The 21,605-nt window shown below is 37.5% G+C and overlaps 1 protein-coding gene across 1 annotated transcript in view; it reads right to left on the bottom strand.

Annotated features, from left to right (window-relative positions):
* LOC150090198 (glycolipid transfer protein) overlaps positions 1 to 15,006 on the bottom strand; it is an 82,011-nt gene extending 67,005 nt beyond the window's left edge. The window contains exons 1-2 of the mRNA XM_090369010.1: positions 14,790 to 15,006; positions 9,849 to 9,904 (exon numbers count right to left, since the gene is read on the bottom strand). Coding sequence (XP_090225136.1) covers positions 9,849 to 9,904; positions 14,790 to 14,892 — 159 coding nt within the window. The 5' untranslated portion in view covers positions 14,893 to 15,006. The remainder of the gene's footprint in view (positions 1 to 9,848; positions 9,905 to 14,789) is intronic.
* Between the last annotated feature and the right edge of the window lie 6,599 nt (positions 15,007 to 21,605).

Raw genomic sequence — 21,605 nt, forward strand, 5'->3', positions numbered from 1 at the left:
TGGTCTAAATTCCAGTCTCGATGATATTCATTAGTAGAGTTCGGAACTTTGACTTCCTGTTCAGTTCTAAGGATTAGTAGAGCTGATTTTCTAACTTCTTTTCTTTGAAACTCAACTTTCTACAGTGTAACTTTCCTTAAAGTGAGGTATTTTCCTTAGTAATTTTATTGTTCACAACTACAATTAGCTTCAGTTTTCTACTATGAACCTACCTAGTCAAAATGCTGAGGCTTTTGTAATTACTAATGACCTTACATGGCTCATTTGTTTACCTACCAGGATACCAGACAATCCTAACCACACAAGCAGCACTCTTGAACTTTTCCTCAACAACACTTAAAAGTACATTGAGAGCACTAGTGATTGTTTAAGCACTTCAGATCACACTTGGTGATGGTCTCTTCTCCAAAGGAGCCTCTCACTCATGGCCATTCTCAGCATCATGTCATTTCACATTCATCATCATCAGCCATTTTCAAACCACTGCAGGATGAAGGCCTCTCCAGCAACTTTCCAGTTCCTTCTGTTTTGAGCACTGGCCATCCATTTACTACCCACAAACTCGTGAATTTCATCTATCCATCTCCGCCTTTGTCTTCCAGGTTTTCTTCTAGCTCCTCTTGGATACCATTCTGTTATTTTCTTAGTCCATTTGTCATCATGTCTTCGAGCTATGTGTCCTGCCCAAGACCATTTTAGTTCTTTAGTTTTGATATGAATGTCCTTTACTTGAGTTTGCTGCCTAATCCATGTGTTTCTCTTCTTATCTAACAGTCTGATTCCCAATTCGTTCCATTCTTTGCTGTGTAGATCTCAGCTTCTCTTCCATTCTTTTGGTGAGTGCCCAAGTTTCACTTCCATAAGTCATGGTGGGGAGTATACATGGTTGGGAAGATAGCATATTTCCTGAATGCTATCCATCCAAAATTTATTCTTCTCTTGACTTCCAGCCATTTATCATTATTACAGCTAATAACTTGTCCCAAATAAGTATACGACTCCACCTTTTCAATTACTGCTCCTTCAATCATTATTTCCCTTTCTGTGGCATACTTGTTCATCATTACTTTGTTTTAGCCATATTCATCTTTAGTCCAAAATCCTTACTAGCTGTGCATAACTGATTAAGATTTTCCTCTAATTCTTTGGGATCGTCGCTTATGACCACAATGTCATCTGCAAATCGTAAATGGTTTAGGTACTCTCCGTTCACATTGACTCCTTTCTGCGACCAGTCTAATCTTCTGAAAGCTTCCTCAAGGGCAGCAGTAAACAGCTTCAGAGATAGTGTCTCCTTGTCGAACTCCTTTCTCAATTTTAAATTTCCTACTGTCTTTGTCTAGTCTAATAAAGGAGGTAGCACACTCATATATTTTCTTCAAAATCATAATATATGGGGATCAATGCCTTGTCTTTCCAGTGCCCGAAACATTGCCTTATGCTGTATGGAGTCAAATGCCTTTTCATAATCCACAAATGCCAGGCATAATGGTGTTTTATATTCATTTGCTTTCTCCATTAGCTGTGATATTACATGAAGGTGATCCATAGTTGAGAATCCTGTCCTAAAGCCAGCTTGCTCTTTCGGTTGATTCTCATCAAGTATTCTTTCTAATCTGTTAGTAATGACCCTTGTGAACAACTTGTAGATGTGGGATAACAAGCTAATTGGTCTATAATTTCCAATTTCTGATTTATCTCCTTTCTTATGCAGCGAAACTATGATTGCATTATTCCACTGCTTAGGCTTCACACCAATGCACTTTGTGAAGAGCCTTGCCAGTTTTTGTGTTATGTCTCTTCTTCCCAATTTTAACAACTCTACAGTAACTTCATCTTCCCCCGGGGCTTTCTGATTCTTCATTTTCTTCAATGCATGTTCTACCTCATCAGGAAGAATATCGGGTATGTCATATGTGTTGCTACTTCGCAATCCATCTTCCCCACTGCTGGTATCATTCCCTCGCTCCTTGTATAATTCTCTATAGTAGTCTTCTGCTATTTGAATTATGCCTTCTCTGCTGTTTATAAGTACACCATCGCTATTCTTCAGTTTCAGTATCATTTGTCTTTCTGTATTACTGCTCATGGCTGCTGATTTAAATCCTTTGTTTTCCCTTAATGCTTGTTCTACTTTTCTTGTGTTAAATCTTCTTATGTCCTCTCTGAGTCTCTTTCTAATGGCTTTGGATAACTCAGTATACTCAATTTTCTCCCTGTCAGTGTTTTTCTTGCTCTTCATTTGTCGTCTTTGGTTCATCATGACAAGTGTTTCTTGACTAATTTTTTTCTTCTTTGGATTTCTGTTTCCCTATAGGTTTCTTGGGCTTTATCACTTTCAGAAAGTTGTAATATTCCTCGTCGATATCTTGGTCCTGAGCAGTCTGCAGAAGCTCAAACTTGTTCTTAAGTTCCAGTACATACTGCTTTTTCTCCTCTTCTGTTATCTCAAAGACCTTTGTATTATTTACTCGAGTCAGTTTTTTCCTTTCCTTTCCTACATCTATATCAAGTGTACATCTTACCATTCTGTGATCACTTCCAACATTTACCTTATTCAGGACGGTAACATCATTCACAATATATCTTCTGTTAGTGAGGATGAAGTCGATTTCATTAGTAGTTAATCCATTCGGACTTTTCCATGTCCACTTTCTGTTCACCCTTTTCTTGAAAAAAAAGTGTTCATTACTGACAGTCCTTGAGATTCTGCAAATTCCACAAGTCTTTCACCTCTTTCATTTCTTTCACCAATTCCAAAATTTCCTATAGTTCCCCTTTCTGCGCTGTTTTGTCTTTTTCCAACCTTAGCATTGAGTAGTGGGTTTTCTGCTCATCTAGAAGACTCTCAATTTCGGTGTACATTTCTTCAACCTCTTCATCATCATGGCTCGATGTTGGTGCATAAATCATTATAATCTTTAGCTTGTACCTCTTAGAAATCTTGAGTATTAGTCTTGACACCCTTGGTGATGTACTTTTGAATTCCAAAATGTTGTTTTTAAAATCTTTATGGACCAGAAACCCAACTCCACCTTCACTCCTTTCACTGTTTCCATTGGTGTACAGCAGATTTCCACTTGATAAACTTATAAGTGATTCATTTCTTCTTCTTGTTTCAGCCAAACCAATGATATTCCAATTAACATTTTCTAATTACTTTTCCAGCTCTAATATCCTGTCTTCACCGATGAGTGATTTTACGTTATAACAGGCCAGGTTCAGTTTCCGTGCATGGCAGCCTGGTCGTACCCAGAGATTCTTAGCACCCTCTGCTTCCACTCTGATCCTCTCGCTGCCATAAGAGGGAGAGTGAAAGCTGCTGGGGACTAAGGGCCATTTGTTTCGTCATGCTGTCATATGTTGGAGGGTTTGGTCTTTTCCTCTTCACGCTGACCAAGCGTCTTGAAGAGAACCACTGTACACGTTCGTTGCCACCTAAGTGACGTATCAGAGCTTACCATCGAGAAGGTGTGCATGAGTGGATTTTAGGGAGGCAGGCCAGCCGGACTTCTCCTAAATCTTCTGTAATAGAGAGATATTGGATCCATCAGTGTTTTTACTGTTTTAATTCTTCCAATCCCACTGTTTGCTCATTTTGTGTAGTGAAATTATTATTGAGAGATCAAGTCAAGCATTCTAGTCTCCTGTCAAAGCTATCAGCTGCAACTTCTGATCATCCAAACTCCCACCTCTGTTACAACCTGATGGTTCTATTACATCCTCAACTAAATATAAAACCTGTTACTAGCATCCTAGATTTTTTCTAACTCTTGCATTGATGATCTTGACAAATGTCTCCTGCCATATCAAAACAAATTGAACTCAATATCACCCATGGTCTTTCAAAAGAAGGATATTAGAAAAATCCTGAGCAATCTTGATGCAAGAAAACTCCAGGTTCTGATGACAGTTATTCATTTGTTCTCAAAACCTGTGCAATTGAACCTGCACCTGTTCTTTGCCACATTTTTCCCCTTAGACTTTCTCATTCCAATGGTGTTCTTCCTTCTACATGGAAATTTGTTCACAACCAGCCACTTCTTAAAAATGGTGATAAAACCCCTCCCTCCCTCCTGATTATAAATTCACTGCACTACTTACCTCTCTTTCCAAAGTAATGGAGAAATTCATCAACTGCTAAGACTTGCATTACCTCAAAACCTTCCATCAGATCAATAATTATCAATACAGACTCTGCTAATGTCACTCTACTAATGAAATTAGCATTAGTAAAGGCATATGATGCAAGAAAGCAAGCTTATATAGCATCAGCTAAAAAAAAAAAAAAAAAAAAAAAAAAACCTTTAATTTCACCCATCCACTTGCTCCAAATGTTTGTCTAGTTCTACCTTGAATCTATTTAAGCTATCAACTTCTACAGCGGCAGATGGAAGTTTGTTCCAGCAATCAACCACACGCTGACTAAAGGCAAACTTCCGCACTTCTATCCTAAAACTGTCTTTCCTCAATTTGAATTTATGCCCTCTCAGGCGATTATTCTGAGCAAGAGGAAGAATTCCATCAGCATTGATGCATGCTCAAACCATTCAAGGATTTTTACATCTCAATCAGATCGCCTCTCCAGACACTGTAATTTGCAAACTTAAGCCTTTCTTCGTAAGAGCAACCCATTGTTTCGTTACTAATCTCATTGCCCTTCTCTGCACTCACTCCAGCAGCTCTACATCCTTCCTAAAATGAGGCCTCCAGACCTGTATACAGTACTCAAGGTGTGGCTTGACCATTTCCTTATACAAGGAGATAATCACCTTCCTATCCCTGCTATAAAAATTCCTGTATATCATTGACAAGACACCATGAGTTACTCTTGCAGACCATCTGCACTGCTCAGAAAACTTCATATCTACCTGCACAATTACCCCCAGGTCCTTTTCATTCTCTACCACCCTGAGTGTAGTACCACACAGTTGATATGTTACTCTGTGTTTACTGCTACCCATTTGCAGTACAGTCAGTTCTCGGGTAACATATGTTTACACTACACGAATTCGCTCATACACAATTTATAAATAGGGGAACGATATCGTGTATAACACAAACTGAATTCGCTTATGCACGATTTGCTTTTGTGTTTACAAGAAATGGCAGTCGAACGTGGAATCACCCCAACTGAATGCAACATGATAGGAATGAAGAGAAGATTCTGAAAATGTATTTATGTTTTTTTTATATCTGTGAAAGGGAAACACAATAATGTAAAAACCCACACAATTCCAACTATCAGTATTATCGCAAATGCAATTAGATCGAGTTTACTACCCGTTTATAACAGATTCCACTAGCAGGAACGCAACTGGAAATCGTTTTTATTGTTTTATGGTAGTAACCCCCAGAATTGTGCTTTAGTAAAATGTGAGCTTTAAGGTGATGTTTATTCAGTTGCTACACGTGCATAGCTTTGTTTATATGTATCAAGCGTGCCTCCACATATTGTAATTGTGCTTTATTCCCTAAAAATGAGTAAATACTTAAAAGGTGTGAAAAGGAAGCGTCCTAGTGAAGACACTACAGATTCAGAGAGAAAAAGAAAAGCAATATCGATAGACAGGCGGACAGACTGGGTCAAAAATTCTTGTCCGGGAAAATTTGTAGCAGCTTCATACTAGCGTTTATGGCCAAAATCACACCAGCCTCCATCGTCTTCATGCCTCTGGCCCACCGGGGTTTCCCAGTAAGGCTAATGGCCAGCTAGCCTCTGTTATAGAGAAAAATATGAAATTGTGAAACGCTTTGAGCGAAATGAAAGACCATGTGATATTGCTCGTGCTACAGGCCTAAACGAGGCAACGCCGAGAATTAGAAAGAATGCAGAAAAAATAAAAACTTTCATAGAACAACTCAAAGTGTAACAAAATCCATTAGATCAAGACACAAAGAATTGGAAGAGATGGAACGTCTGTTTGGATAGAAGATCAAACAAAGAACAGTTTGCTTACGATAGAAGCGAAAGCATTAGCAATATTTTATTACGTAATAGTCGAAATAAAATATGTAAGTATTTTATTACGATTATTTATTGTTTGGTAATGTTTTGGTTTCAAATGTGTGTTCAATCTTGGGTGATCGGCACTTAACTCCATTTTTCCCATAGGGCCTGTTGTTTATATTGCACAATTTTGCATTGCACGAGGGGTTCTAGAAACACAACTATCATGCTATACGAGGACTAACTGTACTTTCATTTGTCAATGTTAAACTTCAGATGCTACCTCTCAGCCCATCTGCTCAAATTTTCTAGATCCTGTTGCAGCAGCATACTGTCATCAACAACCCTGCCAACCTTTATATCATGTGCAAACTTGGATATTAAGCCTGATATACCATCATCAATATCATTAATAAATACAGAAATCAAAACAATGGACCCAACACTGAACCCTGAGGGACTCCACTAATAACAAAGAACAGTGTCCATTAAATACCACTATGTCTTCCCCACTCAACCATCCCTTTATCCATAGCAGAACTTTGCCTCCAATGCCACACTGCTCCAATTTGTGCAGCAGTCTTCCATGTGCAACAGTATCAAAAGCCTTTCTATGATCGAAATATAAGATATCAAAGTTATTCCCTGCATTCATTCCAGCAGATCTATATCCTTCCTAAAACAAGGCCTCCAACCTGTATGCAATGCAGTACTTAAGATGGGGCCTAACCATTGTCTTATACAATGAGTATTCCTCCTCCTTATCCCTACTGGCAAAATTCTTGTATATCATTGACTAAACCCTGTCACAGCAACCTGTTTGCACAGCTCAGAAAACTTCACATCTGACCCTCATATCTAAAATGAAGGTCTTTTTCATTTTCTACTACCCAGAACATAATACCACACAAATGGTACATTAAAATAGGATTACTAGTACCCATATCCTGTATCTTGCATTTGTCAATGTTAAACTTCAACTGCCATTCTCAGACCATCTGCCTAATTTTTCTAAATCTTATTGCAGTAGCTTAACCTGATAATGTCATTAACCACCTTGTCAACTTTTGTTTCATCTGCAAACTTAGACATTAAGCCTGATATACCTTCATCAGCATCATTAATAAATATAGAATTGTTGTTGGGTTTTTAGGAGCATTAGCAACTAAGGTCATATTGCTCCGAGGATATGCGGTGGTCATTCCCTGACCTTTGCACATCCTCCGTATTTGGTGGTCACGGGCTTGAACCCCGGTCTAATCAAGAAGCGTGTACTACCACTGCCGCTCCTGCCCACCTGGCTACGGAGGCGCCAGTAAATATAGAAAACAACAATAGGCCCAGCACGACCCTGAGGGACTCCACTAATATCATTAGTTCATGAAGAGCATTATTCATTAATAACCACTCTGTCTTGTCCCACTCAACTATCCCTTTATCCATAACAGTAACTTGCCATTAATGCCACACTGCTCCAATTTGTACAGCAGTCTATTATATATAACGGTATCAAAAGCTTTCCTAAAATCCAAGTATATGATATCAAAATTATGTTTTGCATCAAGTTCCTTTGTTGCTGCATCATAATATCCAACCTAATTGGTCAGACAAGATTGCCCCTTAAAAAATCCATGCTATGACTGCAGTATAGCTGGATATCATCATTCTTCTCTCTCTTGGTGATTCCTTTTACTCTCTCTCTCTCTGGGTAACTCGGGAATTTTTTTATGGCTGGTACAGCATAAGCCTCAGGCTTCCTTGCCATATAGTTAATAATAATAATAATAACTGCATTCCAGTCTAGATGGTTCAGCATTACTTCCTTAACCATGACCACATTGTTTTCCACGTAACAGAAGTTAAGTTAACAGGTCTGCAATTACTCATGTCACCTTTTGATTCCAAATTGTGAAGCGGATATCCATTTGCACATCTCCAGTCAATTGGGACCTCCCTGGAATCCAAAAATGCTCTCATAATTATGGCAAAGGGTTTGGTTACCTCCTTTTCTGCCTCCCTTAATTTAACTGGATAGATCACATCCACCCCAGGTGCCTTTTTAATGTTTAGCTTTCAACAATTTCTCTTCTACTTTCCTCTCAATTATTACAAAATCATTTAGCCCCTCATTAGAGTTTGATTAACTCCTGGCATTCCTTTCCCTAAAAAAAGAGGTAAGAGTACATATTCATATGCCCAAACAATGCTATTAATACCAAAATGTAATTAACATAATGGCACAGGCAGCCTACAATGACCACCTACTAAGAAAAACTAAATACGCTGTGATTTTTTTTGTAATTGACAGTAGATGGCTCTCTGTCCTCTAACTTTTTGACTAATGCTGGTTTTCCCCTAAGGCTCAGTTCTTTCTCCCACTCTTTACCGCTTGTATATTAATTGCCTTCCATTTACTGGAAATCTTAGTGTTAGTTTTTCCGACAATAGCACACTAAAATTTCACGTCTCAGTTTGGGAAACCTAACTTGCACAAACAGCTTCAACTTCTCAAATATCCACCACCAATTCGTTAAATGGGAATCTCCATGTAATTTTTCAATAGGGCAAAGAAACTAAACTTCAATCCATCTAAAACTCAGTCATTTCTGTCATATTTCTTACAAAAAAAGTCTACTGCTCCTATACTCATTTTCAATGACTTCTCTCTTGAAAAAAAACAAACAAAAAAACTGGGTTTTATTTTTCACTTTTGACATAACTTTTCTTCTAAACAAGTACTCAATCTATAGAAATTTCAAACTTGCCCTACCACTGTAGAATATTGTTCCCAAATCTAGAATTGTGCCTCTGAAATCTCTCTCAAGCTTCTAGACTATTCAAAAGAGGGTAGTTGGGCTAATTAATGACTCATCTGTAATTAATGAACCAGCTTTCCACGTTCTATCTCTGTCTCTGCTACATGCCTTTTCTATAGATATTTCGTTTGACACTGTTCTGAATTGAATCTGTTACTGGTCAAAACTAGAATGTTTTGACTGAACCGACCAATTCCAAACTCACAGAACCAACTTTTCCCCTTCCTCATTTATCCCTTCTACTTCCTGTAACAACTTTCCTTCACATCTGTTTCCTGAAATTACAATCTGGAAATTCAAGTCTAATTTCAAAAGTATCTTGTCTTCTCAACCTTCAACCTACACTGTACTAAGTGTAGTACATGGCTTGAAGGTTCTAATACCTTTCATGTTTGGAGTTTTCATAAAAAGAAAAAAAAAAAAAAAAAAAAAATATATATATATATATTATTTTATCACATATGCATAATGCACTACAAAAAAGGAAAAATACAATTAACACAATCACCACGTGCTTATGTGTAATACTAAAACACCATGTCCGCTACAGCAAGGAGAAAAAAAAAAAAAAAAGTTTAAGAACATTAACAAAACCCTTATTTTATTTTATTTTTTTTTTTTACAATCTAGAAGTGTTATCAGCCACTAGCAATATAAAGTATTAGTAATTATAAAGAAAATGTATATTTATTTGAGAAATAATGTTTAATGGCACACTGTTACACAAACACTCAGTGGAGGACTGTTTTCATTTTTGGCTGAGTTGTTCCAATGCATAGAAAATTTGCAGTTTCAGCCAAGTTCCTGTTGTTTTCTTTTTTTTTTGGCAGGTGCTGGTTTATGAAAAGTTTCAATATAAAATTTCTCAGTTGTAAAAAAAATTATTATGATTATTATATTTTGTTTTTACTAAATTGCACCCCAACATAACACTACCAACTAATCAGTAAGATATTATACTTTTAAAGTAACTTTTTCAATCCAGAAAGTAATTTCATCTATTGTATTCATAACTAAAAGGAAGTCATGACCTAATTTAGAAGAACTTTTGCATAATTTTAAGATAAATCAAGACAACTTACTTGTATATTTCCATTTATGTCATATTTAATCGGTGTAAACAATGTTCCCAGGAGCTCTAGAAATTAAATTAAAATAAGTTGATTATAATAAAAACAAAACTAATGTGTTTAAATATATATTCCAATTATTAGCAAATAATACAGGGTGAAAAATTATTTGTATAACTTACACCTTGAAGTCAATTTCATGCCAGTATTACCTTAATAATGTCATTTACATGTTATTTATGACATTTAAATTAAGTGTTCAAATGTTTTTGTTAATTTACTCCTTGGTAAATTGTGCCACTACTCAGTAAACTTATATGTTATTGACCCTGTATATATATATATATATTAACATATTATTCATTTATGGTCACAAATAAATATATAAATAAATGAACAACAGAATATATGATAATAAAATAATAATAGAATAAATAAATGTATAAATAAATAAATGGCATATGCACTTATTACAATAAAAAATTTGCACACAATCATTACCCAACATTCAGGCCAGTTCTTATCCTAATGACAATCACATGAATACTCCTCAGTGAATAGAGAACTATTTTGACCTTATTCAATTAAAATTTCTCAATTTTAATACAGATATACTGGGTATCATAGCCAAATAAACAGAGTAGTTTGATTAACCAATAGGTTAATCAAACATTCCTTTCAGGGCAACTTCAAAGGAAAAATCTGAATCCAAAATGCCTAGTCAATAAGAGATCAAATGTGCTCTTTTTTTTTTTTTTTTTTTTTTTTTTACTGCAGCAATTCTATAGGGTATTACCCCTCAAATTGGGAAAATCATACGTGTGGATACCATGCATGTCTATTCTTAGCCTCATTTCTTTCAAAAAATACAGGCCCACAACAAATGAACTTGCGATGTTACACAAGATTATCACCTCTGGGCAATGTAACAGAACCAGAACATAGGCATAGGGAACGTTTTTTGAAATCCCAGATGCAGCTGTTTGTTTGTTTGTTTGTTATTTGGTTTTTAGGAGCATTAGCAACTAAGGCCATATTGCTCCGGGGATATGCGGTGGTCATTCCCTGACCTTTCCGTATCCTCCGTATTTGGTGGTCACAGGCTCGAACCCTGGTCTAATCAAGAAGCTCCTGCCCACCTGGCTACGAAGGTGCCTCCCAGATGCAGCAGCCTGTGTTGATGCTACTGTCAAATGCCTCTTCTAACCAGAACACACAAAGCCATACTGTTTTGGGAAATCCAACAAATATAAAACTTGCAGTCATTATATCTTGTACTGATGCTGATCAAGAATAATACTGCAAGTGATCCCGATGCAGTGGGACACCTGTGCACTTAGAACTTAAAGTCAATATCCCATGTTTACTATTTGCTGATTAGTCATTTTCTGTGCCCATTTGACACAATGCTAGAGTCAAATGGTTTCCACTTCTAGGGCTCTATCTAGACTGACATTTGTACTCATGAGTCACTTTAGCTACAGCCTCATATAGAATTCATAATCAAACTGAAAATAACCACTTCACTAGCAATTAAGAAATTGTTCTGTTATTTCATATTATAATAGACACAAAACCGCCATAGCAATTACGATTGGTCTCGCCTTCCACATTATGTAGATCATAAAAGAGGCTTATGATCACATCCTGATGCAGTGGAACAAGTCATGCACTCGTAATTTGAAGTCACCATCCCATTCCATATTTACTACTTTTTGATCAGCCAGTTTCTGTACCCATTTAACACTCAGTGCTGGAATCAAGGGCCTTCCACTTCTTGAACCATATCTAGGGTGGCTTACAGCTACATCCTCAAATCACCAAGAAACAGAAGAATGATGAGCTGGATATCATAATTCTTTTGTTTCTTGGTGATCTCTCTCTCTCTCTCTCTCTCTCTCTCTCTCTCAGGGTAATTCTGAATTTTTTTTTTTTTTTTTTTTTGCCTGGTGCAGCATAAGCCTCAGGCTTCCTTGTGCCATATGGCTGATGATAATAATATATAATTTATAATTACATTGAAAATAATCATTTCACCAGCAATTATTACTGCTCTCTGCTTCCACAGTATGTAAAAAGAGCCTAGGCTCTTTTTACAAAAAAATTTACAAAGAAATTTTTACTGAAATTCTGTCATGGTAGGAGAAACTTTTATGAGCTAGTTTTTTACATCATGGATTCACAGTGAAGTTTTATTCATGATTAATGACTTGTATTGTGAATAAATATTTTAATTATCCAATAATGATTACTTGGATAGTTTTAGTTGTTCAATTTGAAGGATTTTTAAAATAAACTGATTTATATACACCTTTCTTGGCTGTAACAAATTAAACGGTGTCTAGATTAGTATTAGTAGTGGCAAATTACACAAGAACACAAGCTTATAAAGAATCAGCCAAAAAAAAAAAAAAACTCCCACATCACCTGTCTATCCCCTCCAATAATTTGGAGTTCTTCTTTGAACTTATTCAAACTATCCACCTGCTCGACTAATTTATGCCCCCTCATGTGTGTAGTCTGAGCAAGACGAAGAATACCATCAGCACTGAAGTTGCTGGATCCATTCAAGGCCTTAAACACAACAATGAGATCACCTCGCAGGTGCCTTAGTCTCCAGACACTGTAATTTTTGTTCCCTTCACTAACCTCGTTGCCCTTCTCTGCACCATTCCCAGTGGATAAAATCTACCACCACCCAATGTGGAGCTTGAATGAACAATCCCAAGATTTAAGTCTTGTGCTGTACTGACTGAGCTAGTCAGGCCTTTAAAAATTCCTTGCTTCATTGACAGGATGCAAACTCATGTCAGTCATGTCATGCATTTTTAGAATTATGGATTACACGCAGATGTACTAAAAATTTATATATTCTCTATTCCATGATTTAATATTGTTTCATTATAAATTGTTTTATATTTGTAGAAGAATAAGAGAAATTTATCTCAACACGATACACAGAACACTTCCGTATGACACTCGCCAGAAATGAGAATTCTCTTAACGTTCATTGTACGTTATTATTTTTTTTATTATTATTAGCCATATGGTGGTGCAAGGAAGCCTGAGGCTCATGCTGCACCAGCCAAAAAAAAATTCTGAGTTAGAGAGAGAGAGAGAGAGAGAGAGAGAGAGAGAGAGAGAGAGAGAGAGAGAGAGAGAGAGAGAGAAGTAGGAGGGAATCACCAAGAAAGAGAAAAATGATGATATCCGGCTCAGGATCCTGGGTGTGCCAAGCCCATACTCACCAGATGTGTCCCCTAGGATATATCTAATCTCTGATTCGTGGTCTTTTACATGCATGCACAAAATCTCTCCATTTAAGATTCTGACTCACATACTCCGCATTATTTCTATTCCTGTGATCAAGACATATGGTTGAAAAGCCTCGAAGGAAAGACATTTTTCAAAATTTACATTAAAATTTTTTTAATTGATTTTATTACTGTAATCATTTTGTGGTAATTTTATATTTTAATTTCTGGAGAGTGTCATACGGAAATGTTCTACATATATTGAGGTAAATTTCTCTTATTCTTCTGCAAATATTGAAATATTGTACAATGTAGAAGGTATTGAGCATCATAGCTGTGTTTTATACTGATTATTCAATTTTTGCATGTATTACAGCCACTGACTTTTGTCTTTAAAAAGCTGGATGTTATTTTGTTATTTGATTTTTAGGAGCATTAGCAACTAAGGCCATATTGCTCCGGGGATATACGGTGGTCATTCCCTGACCTTTATGCATCCTCCGTATTTGGTGGCTCATGGGCTCAAATCCCGGTCTAATCAAGAAGCGTGTGCTATGCACCTGGCTACGGAGGCACCATTTAAAAAGCTGGAAACTGAGTAAGTAACTGGAAGCAGGAGGAAAACAGTCCTGCTCCAATTTCAAAATTTGCTACAAATGTAAATTTGATATTCCCCCTTATTTTAGTCCAGTATGGTCTGATGATGGGATCTGGCAAGGATTCTGAAATGTCACCTTTGTAATAAGTTCAGGAATTAGGTCAAAGCACTTGATAAACTAATTTTGCATTATCCATGTGATATAAGAGCAGTTCTTTTTAAAAATTAATCTATAGTTTGTCTAGCCTTTATGTATGAGTGTTAACTTTTGATAATATATTTTTATGTTACTGATGTTTCAGGCCCCTATGACACTTTTGCCAGAGGGGGTCCAAAATATCAGTAAGAGGGGGGGGGGGGTGTTATGACTGTATCCAGTTAATAGGACCCAGTTTTTTAAAACCTGGTTCCTGTCAATTATTCTTTTAGAGAAAGTAAAGGACAGCAGCAATAAATATAAAAGAAATAGCATTTTTTTTTCTAAAATTTTAACAACTGGTAATGTAAGACAAGAATACAGGTAGTACAACTGCATTTGATGCAGTTGTTCTACCTGTATAATCTAATTTCGAAAGTTCTAAATGCTCTAGAAACTTCCCCAGAAGTGCTCAAAAAAAAAAAAAAAAAAAAAAAAAAAAGCTCTTTATATTTTTAAGATTTCTGTAACCGGCACACTTTCATGAGACTTCTGCATTCATTTACCCGAACGCGTGTTCATACATTATCTCGTAATATGATTTTATCTTGTAATAGCTTTTTTTGAACACACGTTCTAAAAAGTTCTCAGCTTTTTGAGTTACAATAAAGCTGTCGACTTCTCTTGGCCAACTTTGGGTCGTATAGGAGTCAAAAAAGATTTTATTATTATTGTGTCATTACCTCCCTCCTCCGACTGGAAAGTTAGACCCAGTTTTTAAGTTCTTCACCCTCCCCTCCACCTCCGCAGGGGAGAGTGCAGAAAACTCATCCCACTGTCACGCCCGCTATTAAAGATCGATAAAATTATGAAACAAAGTATCGCTATCTTGTTAAGAGCAAGCAATAACAAACTAATACTGAAACTTATAATTTAAAAAAATAAAAATATTGAAAATAACATACCTACAAATTTCACTATACCTCGTGATGCCTCCAGAAATAAAAATGTTTCAATTTCTCCATTGGTTGATAGTTCCGGATACTTGCTAACCTCAGCGAAAAACATCGCTCCTTCACAGAATCAACCAGCTGAATACCTCACTCATACTTCCCCGCTCTATGCTACCAAAGCTGCCACACATCACACTAACACACGAGCACTCGTTACTAAAAGGGCGCAGCCATGTTGGATCATGATTAATGTGTAATTTGTATTCGGAAAAGGAAAAAGAACAAAATCGCTAATATTCCAAATTCTGTATTTTCAGAATTTATTTTAAATTTCGAAAAGATAATGTCACTTAAAAAAATGTAATATTACTTAAAGATTTAGGAATTTTATCATCATTAAAGTAATACTCAGGTGCGCTCACGGTTATTATTATTATTAGTATTAGCTAAATGGTGCAAGGAAGCCTGAGGCTTTTGCTGCACCAGCCAAAAAAAAAAATTTTTTTTCTGAATTACCTTGAGAGAGAGAACAACAGTCAGAAGTAGAAGGGGAATCACCAAGAAAGAGAAGAATTATGATATCCAGCTCAGGACCCTGGGTGTGGAAAGCCCATACTCACCAGATATGAGCCCCTGGGTTATACGGGATTCAAACTGTGACTTTTCACACCGGGTGAGAAAGGTTACAGTCTGAATCCCATCAATGACGCAAGGAACTTTTATAGACCTCTTTCACAATGTGGCTGAGTTAGTCAGTCTCAGGCGAGAATGGTGTTTTCTCCAGAAACTCGAATTTTTACTCCAGCAAACTTTCCTATGACAGACACAATATATTGATATTGTTATATTGATATATTGATAAGCTTAGTTAGTTTGACACATTTGTATTCGGGAAGGGAAAAAGAACAAAATCGCTAATATTCCAAATTCTGTATTTTCTGAATTTCATTTTAAATTTCGAAAAGATAATGTCACTTAAAAAATGTAATATTACTTAAAGATTTAGGAATTTTATCATCATTAAAGTAATACTCAGGTATGCTCACGGTTATCACAGCAATTATTATTATTATTATTATTATTAGCTATATGGTGCAAGGAAGCCTGAGGCTTATGCTGCACCAGCCAAAAAAAAAAAAAATTTCTGAATTACCCTGAGAGAGAGAGAGAGAGAGTCAGAAGTAAAAGGGGAATCACCAAGAAAGAGAACCATAATCACAAATGCCCAGATACCATATGGAATTCTTGATACGGTTTCAGTCACCTAAGTTAACAATATAACTCATGTTATAACCTGAGCTGAGTTAGGTATAACATATAACAGATATTATTATTATATTTAGACATATGGTGCAAGGAAGCCTGAGGCTGTGTGTGTGTGTGTGTGTGTGTGTGTGTGTGTGTGTGTGTGTGTGTGTGTGTGTGTGTGTGTGTGTGTGTGTGTGTGTGTGTGTGTGTGTGTGTGTGTGTGTGTGTGTGTGTGTGAGACAGAGAGAATCACCAAGAAAGAGAAGAATAATGATATCCAGCTCAGGACCCTGCGTGTGCCAAGCCCATACTCACCAGATGTGAGCCCCTGGGGTAATATGTACGTTATATAACATATTTGTAAATTGCTCGTTTTCTATGGTCAATTTAGCATTAGCATTAGCATTAGTTGAGGCATATGACTCAAGAAAGCAAGCTTATACAGCATCAACCAAAAAAAAAAAAACCTTCCCATTTCGCCCATCTGGTCACTCCAAATGTTTGTTTAGTTCAGCCTTAATTTTATTTAAGCTATCAACTTCCATAACAACAGATGGAAGTCCGTTCCAGCAATCAACTACCAGCTGGCTAAAGGGAAACTTCCGCACATCTATAATTTGCTGATTGCTGGACGAAAAACCCGAGTTTCCTGGTGAAAAAAACTATGCTACCATTACCTAAGACCAATTAACTCAGTCACGTTGCCAAAAAACCCCTATAAGTTGACGGGTTTCCAATTCAGTCCGTTTTCACGTGAGTTGGAACTGAAATCCAAGTACCGGGTGGTCATAAAATAAGTTTTCCTGTTCAGGAGACCCTAGTGTCAAAACGGTTAGAGATAGCACTGTGAAAATCGGTGGGTATGTCATTTAGGGTAGGGGAAACGATTTGTAGAAGAAAAAAAATTTAATTCGAATTTCCACCACCAGGGGAGAAATTGGCACTGTAAACATGAGTTCTTTACAGTGCCAAAGTGCAGGAAAGCACATAGGATTAGATTTTAATATTAGAATTTGAAATTTACAGATATTGTTCTATGTGCTTTCCTTCACTTGAGATGACATTCTAAAAACGGAGGAAGCAAAGTGTAAAGTATTCGATGTCTAACGGCCCCATGGGTTCCCCCCATCTCCGCATTGTGTACTCTATGTATCACAGAACTATGTGAAGGCTAGAGGTTTAAAAAGTGTAATGTGTGTGTGTCAGCATTGTGTAGTGTCGTGTTATGTGGTTCTTCTGACCATTTAGCCGTTGGGTCCCTAGTGGGACCCCTCGTTGCCCACGCTTAGCCCCGAGGAGGCAGGTTAGGCAGTAGAGGGATCGCTTAAGTACTCTGGCAGGCCCTGCAACCTAATTTCCGAGGATTTCAGAGGCAAGGGCCTAAAAAAAACAAAAATAATGAATAATAATAATAATAAATATATATAATAAAAAATTAAAAATAAATAAATAAAGTAAAAAATGTGAGACAAGTTAGAGTAGGGGTAGAGTCTGAAGGATGGGGGGACAGGTAGAAACAAGGAGATGATAGGGAAGACAACCTCAACCTGGTCAGTGGGAACAAGCCCCACCAGGAGAAAAGAGGGGAACAGTGAGGGAAGGGGACGGAAAACCGTCCTCTCCCCCATGCCCAAGGGATGGGGATTAAAAGTGAACTGGGCTAGAGTGCCCCGTTCAGGTCGCCAATGTCAACAGTCACTGTCAGGTAATGGATTCATTAACCCATACTTTGTACAAGAAGTACATTCAGGAGGCTGGAATTTAGTGTTATTTTGAAGACCTTAGAAACACTCCTCCGGGTGTTTCCAAGGTCTTCTTTGCCTTATTAATGGCCATTGTCTGGAGAGGTCAGATCCAGGCTGCGTGCGACACAGTTTCGCTAGCATCTCATTGGGGATGTTGGCTACATGCTGTATAATGCTTGCTTTCAAATTTGCCGCCACGGTAAACTCTGTCTTTCAGGTATCCCCATTGCCAGAAATCACAGGGATTGAGATCTACTGATCGGGCTGGCCAGAACTGTGGAAATTCTCTAGAAATGATTTCCGAATGTTGAACGGAGCAGTTCCTTCACTTGTGGACCAACGTGGGGAAGGGCACCACCTTGCCTGAACACTACGGTCTCCAAGCATTGCCTTTCTTGCAGAGCGGGAATAATGTGATCTCTTAGAAGAGCGCAGTACCGTGCACTAGTTACCGTACACCTTACGGGGCCATCAGGTCTAGACTCTTCAAAGAAAAATTGTCCGATTATAAACTCTGATGTGAATCCACACCATACTGTAATGTATGGACTTTGTAGTGGTCTTTCGTGCACAGCAGGTGGATGAGAATATTCTGCAGTTTTGTGCATTTACAGCCCCCATGAAGACTGAAATGTGCCTCATCAGACCACAAGATCATTCAAGCCCGTGTATCATCAAGTTCCATACGAGTCGGAAATCGTAGAGCATAGTCTATTCGTTGTTGCTGATCACAAAACTTTAGTTCTTGCACTACGTTAATCTTGTACGGGAGCCAGAGTAAAATTATTCATAGCACTTTACGTATAGTAGACCAAGGAAGGTTCAAGTCTCTTGACACACCTCTGGCACTACTGACTGGTAGTGTTTCGCATTCTGACCATTGCAACGGCCACTTCATCCACTACCTCTGTTCCGATACGTGGTCAACCCCTGCCTGCAACTACACCTAACTGCCCGGTCGGTTGCTTCAAATTTCTTTATTAGTTTTCGAGCCCCACTAACAATGTCAAAGGTTCTTTACGCAAATCTTTAAGTTTCCGATATTGACGTAGTGCTGCATTAGCGTTACTATTATTCTGGTAGAACAGTTTTATTAAAAGAGCATGTTCCTTTTTTGTAAGAGCTATAATGGTTATTGACTGTGTCGTTGGCCTTTCTGCTTTTATCTAACAGGATGTCATTTTCGTAGGCAGCGTGTCTTGAAGTAATGACAACTTTTACATATGTGCAGCGCCATTTTCCCTAGTGGCTGAAATTTTAACTAGTTTTTTTTCTTCTACAAATCACTTCCCCATAGCCTAAATGACATACCCGCCGATTTTCACAGCGCTAACTCTAACCGTTTTGACACTAGGATCTCCTGAATGACCACTCGGTATATGATATCAAAATTATTTTTTGATCCGGTTCCATTGTGACTATCCCATCAAATTGGTCAAACAAGGTACCCCTTTAATAAACCCATATTATGACTGAAGTATAACTGCATTCCTGCCTAGATGATCTGCATTACTTCTTTGACCAGTGATTTCATTGTTTCCCTGAATAGAAGTTAAGCTAACAAAACAAACCAAACTATTATATTAAGGTAACTTACCGGGTGATCCTAATATAATAGTTTGGTTACACATGGATATATGTAATAATTAATTACGCGTGGGTATTACAGTATATAATAATTAATTACACATGGGTATAACAGTATGTAATAAGTAATTACACATAGGTATATGTAATAACTTACATATACCCATGTGTTGTCTGTAAATTGCGTGTTTTCTGGTTTTGCTTGTTTTGCTGGACGAAAAACCACAGTTTCTGTGAGAAAACCTTGCTATCTACCAGGGCCGTGCTGACCCATTTTAGTACCTGAGGCAAGAATGAAAAATTTACGCCCTACTTTAATATATGGCAACGTTGGAAATTATATGGATATGGATATTTTAATATCCATATCCATATAATATATGAATACTTTAATCATGGCAACGTTGGCAATTATTTAATCTTTCTTTTGGCGCCCCTTTCAACTTTTAATCTGCGGCAAGAGCCTCGTTCGCCTCACCCTCGACATAGCTCTGCTATCTATGCCTGAGACCGACTAACTCAGCCACGGAGTGAAACTAACCCATAAAAGTTCCTCGCGTCATCGATGGGATTCGAATACGAGCTTTTTCCACCCGGTGTTGGGAGCACAATAATGATACCACTGTGCTACCGCGCAGACACTGTTAAGCTAACAGGCACAGAGTAGTAATTCTCTGTGCTAACAGGTCCGTAATTACCCCTGTCACCCTTTGATCCTCCTTTGTGAATTGGGGATACATTAGAACATCTCTGGTTTACGGGGACTTCCGTTGATTCCGAGGATGCTCTCATAATAATGGCTAAGGGTTTGCTTTCCTCCTTTGCTACCTCTTTTAATATAGTTGGATAGATACCATTCATCCACCACAGGTGCCTTTCTTATATTTATTTCAACAATTTTTCTTCCACTTCCTCAGTTATTACAGATTCATTTAGAACCTTGTAAGGTTTGATATACTTCTGGCATCCACTTACCTAAAGAATTCCTCATGTGTTAATGCAGCTGCAAAATGCTTATTAAGTTCGTCAGAAACCACAGCAGGATCAACAACAATTGAAATCTCGATATCAAGTGGACCAATGTTATTTATCCCCCTTCTTTCTAGTGTTTTATATGTAAAGAAGTCTCTTTGCTGTTTTTCTTTGCATCCTTTGCAAAATATTTCTCATAATCTTCCTTAGATTGCCTAACCTCATTTTCCCTCGTGGGTAGCACAGTTGGTAGAATCGCCGTCTTTCCCACATCGGGCTGATAAGACCTGAGTTTGAATCCCGTCGATAACGAGAGGAATTTTTATGGGCCTTTTTCACAGCGTAGCCGAGTTAGCCGGTCTCGGACGATGGCAGCATGGTTTTTTTTTTTTTTTTTTTTCCCGGAAACTCGGGTTTTTCGTTCCAGCAAGCAGAAAATTAACCACAAAGCACACAAGCAATTCACAGACAGTATATACGAAGCAACATGACTTTAGTTGCTAATGCTTCTAAAACCCAATAACAACGACAACAACTAACCTCCTTTTTGACTTGATTATAGACTAGTTTATGCCTATCATACGCTTCTGTATCACCTGATAATTTATATGCATCCGATGCTTTTGTCTCTGCTACAGGTCTCAATAATTCATCTGACATCTATTTAGGTCTAAGCCTTCAACTATATTTCTTATTTGGTATGAAAAGCCAAGTAGCATCTACGATTATTTCCCTGAATGCATCCCATTTAGAACTGTTATTGGTAACAACATTAGTTGATCCCACTGCATAGAATTTTAAAAAATGTCTCAGACCACTGTAGTCCCCTCTAAACCCTCCTCCTTACCCTTCAGGGTAGTATATAGGCCTGACGTAGCCGAGTGGTCAGGAGCGAGAGTGCATAGCATGCGTTCCTTGAGTGGACCGGGGTTCAAACCCGTGACTACTAAATACGATAAATATTTGTATTGACGATTTATTGTAAACTCTACTGACTTGGTTGTCGTGCCGGAGTATAAACAGAAAATTTACTTTTATATATTTAAGTGAATCCTAGATCAATGTGTACATTTTGATCACTGTCACCTATTGGTTCTTTCATCTGCAGATTCTTAATGCATGAATAATCACTGCTGATAATCAGATCAAGAGTATTACTTCCTTTCCTCTTGTTGCCTCTCTAACATGCTTCTGTAGAAAACAGTCGTTCAATAAATCCACAAAATCCTTCATTATAAGACATTCTGGTTTACTAACCCATTCTATTTCTCTATAC

This window comes from Mastigoproctus giganteus, chromosome 2 (assembly GCF_048544385.1).
Source record: "Mastigoproctus giganteus isolate SK-2022 chromosome 2, ASM4854438v1, whole genome shotgun sequence".
In the NCBI taxonomy this organism is placed as follows: domain Eukaryota; kingdom Metazoa; phylum Arthropoda; class Arachnida; order Uropygi; family Thelyphonidae; genus Mastigoproctus; species Mastigoproctus giganteus.